The sequence below is a fragment of the Zerene cesonia genome, unplaced genomic scaffold (assembly GCF_012273895.1).
Source record: "Zerene cesonia ecotype Mississippi unplaced genomic scaffold, Zerene_cesonia_1.1 Zces_u002, whole genome shotgun sequence".
NCBI lineage: Eukaryota > Metazoa > Arthropoda > Insecta > Lepidoptera > Pieridae > Zerene > Zerene cesonia.
In genome coordinates, this window is record NW_024045132.1 from 2,349,221 (window position 1) to 2,358,175 (window position 8,955).

Sequence of the window (8,955 nt, forward strand, 5' to 3'; positions counted from 1 at the left end):
GGGAGTTCTTGGTAGGTTGTTTGTTGATTCTTCTTATTGACTGATCTATCTATTAGCTATTATACATACATATACTTACATACAAAAATATTTATATATATACCTACACTACATATTCATATCTTTGTTAGAGAATTAACGTGTTCTTTTATTTGTGTATATTTTGTTTCTGACTATATTTTCAACGATAATACATGATGTGTGTCAGACATAGACAAAGATTGAATATAAATTCAAAGCTATCTTTTGTCGCATAATTACTCATGGCTTTATATTAGCAAAAGAATATAAAGATCGTAAATTTTATTATTTGCCTACTTACCTTATTAATAAAGTAAGTATAGTAAAGTAAATCAGCAGATTAATTTCTTAGAGCTCCTTCCATTAGCTTCACCCAGTTTTAAGCCTGTATTGTACAATATAATAAACAAGTCATATTGAAACACAATATCAAACTAAAACTATCACCAAATGCATCACGTATAATTAATTACAAGGTTTTATCAAAAACCGCCTTCAAAATGTCAGAACTAGACGAAATTTAAATGGGACAACGTGGTAGACAGCCCCTTTCAAATAAAAGAAGAATCATAAAAATTGATTCACCCAGAAACAAGTGATGGGGAACAAACACAAAAATATACAGTCGAATTGATAACCTCCTTCTTTTTGGAAGTCAGTTGAAAATAACGAAAAAAACACACACTAAGACATTCCACGAATATCATAAAACAGCTTTTCGTTCGCGGCTACTACCGCTTAGGCAAAGGACAAAAAATGAGAGTCAGATGTTTCACCGCGATGAAAAGTAGCCTATATCATGATCTAGACTCCCAACTATCTCCAAACCCAAAAATCACATCTAAAAATCGATCCGTTGCGAACAAACAAACAATCACCGTATCCTCTTTATAATATTAGTAAGGATTGATAATATAATAAAAATGATATATAAAAATGATATACAAAGAGATGGAAGTTATTACCAGTAGCCACAAATTGGCATACAAATATTGGACGCACTGCTCCACGTTAAACACAATTTCGTATTAATTATAATGAAATTATAAATTGATGATAAACATTGCATATTATAGCATTTGATATGAACATTCAACTATACATTACAAGCAATTTGTATATCAAATTATTATAACACATATTCAGAGTTATACATATTATACTTTACGCTGTCGCAAACATCCTCCGCTTGATTGAGTGATCGCGTTAATTAATAATTAACTAGCAAAAGAGCAAATTACTCTAATTCTACGTACTTCGTGTTCACGTTATCAACCGACTTCAAGAAAGAGGGGGTTATCAATAGGACTGAATTTTTTGTGTTTGTTACCTCCTAACTTTTTACTGGGTGAACCAACATTTACCGGGTTTAGTTTTTTATCTGAAATAGTTGAAAGTATAATTTACTTGCGTGTTCACATAGGTTTGCAAATTCACTTACACCAGGTAATTGTGTATTGTAAAAATCTATCACGAAAATATTTTTATACATTACACGTAAAGTTTGATTATGCGTCTCTCTACATATTAAAGTTTTGATGTTCTATCCATGCGTAAGTTTTTCTAAACCTTGCATCAAATTATCAAACACATATAAAATACTTTTTTTATAGGATAGGATATAGGATAGTAGGTAACGCATTCATGCCTTTTTCCGCAGCAGAAATATTTTATTTCAAACAAATATTATTAAACGTACACTTCATAGAGCATCTTTACATCACCGTTTTACCCTTGAACCTTAGCTCGATATATTGTCTTCTCTTGAATAGCCATCATATAGCATCATGTGTATCGTTATCTTCCCCCTTACTTAATGAATAAATTTTGTATTAAATATAATTTACGTTAAACTGCAAATCATAATATATACAAATATATCTGTACAATAAAACTGTTTAAAGTTATAAAAAAGACTCAATTATTCGTAGTTCTAATTCACCATATCATGATTTCAAATGAACCCCAACCGTTTTATTTAATCGCTATATTAAAATAAACAACAACACCCCACGTAAGAACTAATATCGTGTACGTTGGAATGGCTTTTAAGTCTACACGTGTTTCGCGTAGTAAATCAGGCATAAGTGGACTTAAAGCTTTATAATTTATGTGTCAGGATAGGCGAGTTGGCAATGAACTTGGGAGTAGGGCGGAGGTGTGTCTTGCAGGCTGCAGCACCAAGGCCGTCGCGTCGCAAAGCATTGTATTACCAGCATCGATTTATCGAGCGGCGCGCGCCGCCTCCTCTCCCCACCCCTCGCCCTCTTGGAGTGCTCGTAAGTCGCGTTATTTCGCGACTTTATCACCGCTTCTGACGTCGCTGATTTAATTTTCTAAGAACACTAATCGGCCGTTTAGAACGTACTGGTCAAAAATCTTGTTGGATTGATGAGGAAATTAAGGTAAATTTGAGCAGTAGGTATATTTACTATAGTGATTATAACCACACATCAGCGCGACTGATCATAGTTATGTTTACATGTACATCGCCAGACTTCTTTAAGAAAATCATTCGATTTTTTTAAAAATATTTCAATAATAAAAAAATATGTATTTCTGTCATATTGACATGCATAAAATACAATTGTTATGGTACGGTATGGTAATTGGTATGGTGACGTATGGTAGGTAATTAAAATTCATGAGAATTAAGAAAATAGCGTTGTCTTCTATATAGCGAGTAATTATTGCTAGAGTTTTGTAACCTAATAATAATCAAAAGCAAAACTGAATAGTCTGTCTGAGGATTGTTTTGTGTTAGAGCGGCAACCGAGCTATTTTTCTGATGGTAAGCAATCATCACTGATTAATTATCAATCATGTCGCGGAGTTAGTGCTTCTGCAAATACGTAGCGCGTTTAAGACATAAGAGATAAAGGATGCACAATGGGATCTTTTGTAGGGATGTGGCATCTTCTCCGTAGCGAGCTCGCTCAATTAGTTCCGAATCCTGTTCGATTCCCACATTTAATTCCATCTAAGATATACCGCCTTCTTTTTCTGGGCTATTTGAGGTTATCACACTGTATATGGGTTGTTATTATGTACCGTCTAGTTTTATAATTCCGTTAATACAATAGTACTTCGTTCTTTTACAAAGATATGGTGTAGTTTGTTACGAGACTACAGTCTGCATACAGAGTATCACTAAGTTAATTTACACGAGGTCTGGTCTCTGTAGACTCGCTCTGTTCGCAAGCTACTGAACTTTGGACCATCCCTAACATACTGAATTTATTTATCATTTCATCAACGCGCTCGGACTTAATTGTATTGAGGTAATTACTGGTGGTTGGAATCTAATTAATTATTCAGCTTGTTTTGCCCAACATTAGAGCATACATCTTGAAGCGAGAACTTGATGCTTCTGACTCGATTATACAGTATCAAGGGCAACGTGAGAGTTTTTGATAATTAACTACATAACAATTTACATTTTATTTTATTTTTACCTTTCTATAAATAAAGGTGATAATACTTTTAATTTTGATTTTGCAAAAAGGAACAGGTTATATACCAGCCCCCACTTCCTTAATATCTTATTTCAATCAAATCACTTACTCGTGATGTAATAACGTGTTTCACCCCATCATTTCTGTCATAAAGGGTCTTCGCACGTAACACCACATATCACCTGCATAATGATTTTGTCGTTAGGGTTGCCAATAAAAATAAAATGAATTACGCCATCACCGCTGTAACCCTAAAATACGGTAATTTCTCGTTTCCACAAATGCTCTTTATTGGCTGGTCCGTTAGAAATCTTCTCATTTTTATTACATAAATTTTTCAGATCACGTCTGTGAATATCATTTTACTTTTCTTTGAGTTTTTTCCTGCTTGTTCCGGTCAATGTAAAAAAAGTATTTATAATTATTTTAATGAGATTTCGGTGGCTTACGAAATAGCGAAATGTAAATTTCTACTATAACTGCAACAAAACAAAATAAGGGTAAATAAAAATAAAAATAATCAGGTAGAATAAGTCAGATATTATAACTCTAGACTTGTTCTTCTATTTTCAATCTTTCACCATATGCTAATATATCAGAATGCATAATCAAATATAACTAAACATGTAACATACAGTTAGTTTCGTCCCAATTCTTGATGTTATAAGTTATGTATGACCAGTTGATTGGTCTACTATATAAACTTCCTATTTTCCTTACAAATAATAATTTATACGTTAAAATTAGATTTATAATTTATTAATGATAGTTGTTTTGTTAGAACATAACAACTTATCTAATGTTTTATATTTCATTGTGTGTAATGATATATTAAACCATTAACCGTTTGTAACTACCCCCACACTTATTCAATTTTTGACTTTAAAGTGGACGTGGTGGTGGTGGTCTTAAATTTATATAAATCTCCAAAGCTATTTAAATATTTAGTATTATACTTTAGTTTTAGGAAAACATTGTGACATATAAGTAAATTATAAAGCTGTTCGTGTTTCATCAGTCCGAATAAGATTGGAAATTTGGGTTGAATTATAACGTACAAAGGTTGCAGCTAAACCATGGGTTACTGACTCTTGTATGCGCCCAAAATGTGATATCAAATCCATTCATCGAAATGCAATGTTTTACTGATGCTTTCAGAAAGGTAGGTTCTTAAATGTATATTTTCTACCCTTTTGTTATTTTTCGTATTGTTGAGAGGTTGACATGAATAAAGACGTATAAATAATTTGGTATAATTTCTATCTAAATCCACTCGAAGTTAGTTTACCATTCCACGGACGTAATGCTACATGTTTTTACAATGACAGCGATGTTTTCTGTGTGTCAGACAACGATAAAGTTTTGCAAAGCGTAGGTCAGTTTACCGTCTAACAGTTAGTGTCTTTACGTTTCATGATCGTCATGTCACTGTCCTTCCATACCTGTCTGTTAATAAACATTTGTTTAGTTTTGTCATATTGATTGAAACATTTATTTTTAGTGTTATGTAAATGTCGTCTTTTTTTGAGGTCGGTTAAAAACAGAATTACCAGAGAATTATTTTGATCAGAACTTGAACTCGTAGGTTTTAATTAAAATTGCTAGCGTATACATTGACATGCCAATCTTAATATTCTTTAATGGAGGCTTCAATCCAGATAACCATCTGATTGGATATGGATCTTCCTCTCTAATCTATAGAATCCATTTATTTTTGGCTCAACAAAATATTTTGAATAGTTAAAAGTTAGGTTGTGCATTATACGTGTCTTATTTATCTAAGCATGTTATTATTTATATACTCGTTATTATTATTTCGCTTTTTGTTGAAACTGATCAAGGTTCCTCGATTTACAAATCTTTATTAATGTAGTAATAATAAAATGGGTATATTTCAAATATAATGTACCTATTGCTGCAACTATATCAAAAAATTAACTATAAATATATAATTTGGTATCTGAAATATAATTGAATACTTCGTTAAAATAATTTACAAATACCAAATTTATACAGGCCATTGCAAGTCCATAGCATAATTCCTGCAGAATCGAACAATGGACCTTGAACTATAATGGAACATGGGGGTTGAGTTTTATCATGTTATCTTGATTAGTTAATTCATTTCAATGTCACGACGGAATTTTATTACGGCATTTTTACGTGGTGTGTTAGGTCTAATATAGTTGCATTTACGTTTATTATAGTTGTATTAAGACACTTTGAAGGCTATTTGAACGCTTCAGTAGCAGCCTTCGACATAGAAACTCCATTAACTTAGTATGGAACTATAATTATAAACTTAATTATTTTATATTTACCTGCACTTGTACTTTAGTAATATCAGGTAAAAGTCCCGAAACTGACGTAATTTAGTTATGTAACAAGATTGCAGAACACAGATTAGAGATACTGTATTGTGGGATACTTTTCCGATACAGTTACTATGAAGAACTCTTTCTATTTACCATTTACTTAATGCAATTTATAATGTTGATTTTGTTAGTTTTTTTTTTATGAATATCGACATTCGCATTTTCTATGAATTAGGTCAAGTTCAAGCGGTTACCACACCCTCACAAATATCGACGTTATAATAAAAAGATACTACAGGGCTGATGAACTTATATGCTTACTATCTTCCGTTCTTAGATTCCTTAAAACCCCAATTTCTTCAGGATCATAAAATATGTATTTAAAAAGCAAATAAATTAAAGATAGATAAAATTTGTACCTTTTAACAAAAAGCAGACAGTTAAATCATAGTTGAACTACAAATGAACACCAAAACGATTCATACTTGTCATTCATATGAAGGACACGGTTTTAAATTAATAATTACTTACCTATACCGACCAGTGTCAGAGACAACAGGTGTTCGTGACATGTTTTGAAGTTTAATTAGCTACCGATCACAATAATTGACGTAATAACGTGCATCCTATTGAGAATGCAACCAGTAAACTTTAACTATGTTATTGTCGAGTCGTTAATTCTGGTATATTTATTATCTCTTACTTTGCAAAATAAATATAGTGTCTGTGTTTTAATGTACGATGTCAACATGCATTTTGTAAAGATCAATTATTTGTTTAGTTTTTAATTATATGTATTATACTGTTATTACATAACCGTAAAGAGACAATTTTTAGTTAGCATAAATCTGTATTGAAGTGACCGCTTGTCCGACCCACTTTTACAAACATTGATTTCCCATTTCAAGAGCTGTATACTTGGTACCTATAATAACGACTCATTTATTTGATGTCGAAAGGGCTCCGGTAATTTATTGTTTTGCGTGTGAGAATTTGATTCGAAGTTAATTACAATTTATGAAATTTACATAAGACCTGCATTTAATCTAGCGATTTAGCTTTGGAAATTTATATTTCGTTTTAATGCCAGTTTAGGTGAATATTCAAATTTTTTAATGATTCATGATTTAACAGAACGATTTTGTAAAAATTATTCGATTGTTACTTTACATATATTTTACAGAACTAGGAATAATATGAAAAAAAATATATTTGGGTATATTGTACCTACGTGTAGCACACTATATTGTAGGTAACTCAGAGATGATAGATTAACCTTGAACCTTGTCCCAAAACTCTTGGCTGTGTCATCATGTACTTGACCTGACTTTTATACAGGATTTTTTAGATTAAATAAACAAATGAATATAAAACCACCTCCTTGAGATTATTAACTTGAATATAAGTGAAATTCTCATAAATGTATTTATTTTCAGGTACAATTCGTCAGCATCGAGTTGATTTGAAGAAATGAGTTTTAACAAATACTCGATAATCAAGCTTGCAGATTACTTCAGATTACATCGCGATACGTCTCAGTAAATCATAGAGGACTTTATCGTCGCAATGACGTCTCAAAGCAGAATTGTATTTACTAAATTGTTGCTGTGTTGCTTGGTGTCTGTAGCTTGTGCGCGATCATGGGCGAATCATCACGACACTACGACGTCCACTACGCACACCACTCCAACGACCAGTCAAGCGCCGAAAAATTTTCATAATGACCCTCTTATCGTCGAAACCAAGAGTGGTCTCGTTAAGGGTTATGCAAAGACTGTGATGGGTAGCGAAGTACATATATTTACAGGAATTCCCTTCGCCAAACCCCCATTAGGACCGTTGAGATTCAGAAAACCTGTACCGATCGAACCGTGGCACGGTGTCCTTGAAGCTACGGCTATGCCGAACAGCTGCTATCAGGAGAGATACGAATACTTTCCCGGCTTTGAAGGCGAAGAAATGTGGAATCCAAACACTAATATCTCTGAAGACTGTCTATACTTGAATATCTGGGTGCCTCAACATTTGCGTGTGAGACATCATCAGGACAAACCCCTCGCTGAGAGACCTAAAGTGCCAATTTTAGTCTGGATCTACGGTGGAGGGTACATGAGCGGAACGGCTACACTTGACCTCTATAAAGCGGACATAATGGCGGCTTCTAGTGATGTGATTGTTGCATCTATGCAGTACAGAGTTGGCGCTTTTGGATTTTTATATTTAAACAAATATTTTTCACCTGGAAGTGAAGAAGCGCCGGGAAATATGGGTCTCTGGGATCAACAATTGGCAATCCGCTGGATAAAAGACAACGCACGTGCATTTGGTGGTGATCCTGAATTGATAACGCTCTTTGGTGAATCAGCGGGAGGTGGTAGTGTTAGTTTACATATGTTGTCACCTGAAATGAAAGGTTTATTTAAAAGGGGAATACTTCAGTCAGGAACTCTGAATGCACCGTGGAGTTGGATGACTGGTGAAAGAGCGCAGGAAATTGGAAAAGTTCTAGTCGATGATTGCAACTGTAATAGCAGTCTTTTAGGTGTAGATCCGAGTCTCGTCATGGATTGCATGCGCGGCGTAGACGCAAAAACTATATCCGTTCAACAGTGGAATTCCTACACCGGAATATTAGGCTTTCCATCTGCACCTACCGTTGATGGTGTATTTTTGCCCAAAGATCCTGAAACAATGATGAAAGAAGGCAGTTTCCACAACACAGAAGTATTACTGGGAAGCAACCAGGACGAAGGTAAAGAATGTTATTTCTCTCATTTAACTTTTTAATTATTCCCTTATCACCTTATTATTTATCTTCGCACATTTAAACTAACCACTTATTAGCTTCTGAGTACTGTTAATGTAATATTGCGGTAAGTGATATTGTTTTATCAAGGATTATTTACAATATTATTTTACACACGCCATCTGAAGAGCACATCGTTATATGTTATTAGATGCTGTTTATACGTTGCTTGTTTATATAAATATATGGCAATCAGACAGTCATTGGAGAGGTCACGTTATAATTTTTACGTATTTTCCTTTTATCTAACCTTAAGGCGATCCATCAATATCGAGCACAGAGTTCGAGGTCGTTTGTCCTGTACACCTGCCGCGAGGGAGGCACGCCTGCGCAAACAGTATAAACACAGCAATACCAT

At 33.6% G+C, this 8,955-nt stretch overlaps 1 protein-coding gene across 3 annotated transcripts in view; it reads left to right on the top strand.

Annotated features, from left to right (window-relative positions):
- LOC119838415 (acetylcholinesterase-like) overlaps nt 1-8,955 on the top strand; it is a 38,143-nt gene that overhangs the window by 11,045 nt on the left and 18,143 nt on the right. Inside the window, exons 2-3 of one of the 3 annotated variants that reach the window (XM_038364356.1) lie at nt 4,438-4,638; nt 7,228-8,543. In XM_038364356.1, the coding sequence (XP_038220284.1) occupies nt 7,358-8,543 (1,186 nt within the window). In that variant the 5' untranslated portion in view covers nt 4,438-4,638; nt 7,228-7,357. Of the gene's footprint in view, nt 1-4,437; nt 4,639-7,227; nt 8,544-8,955 lie in introns of those variants that run through there. The other 2 variants (XM_038364355.1, XM_038364354.1) reach the window with 2 other exon arrangements.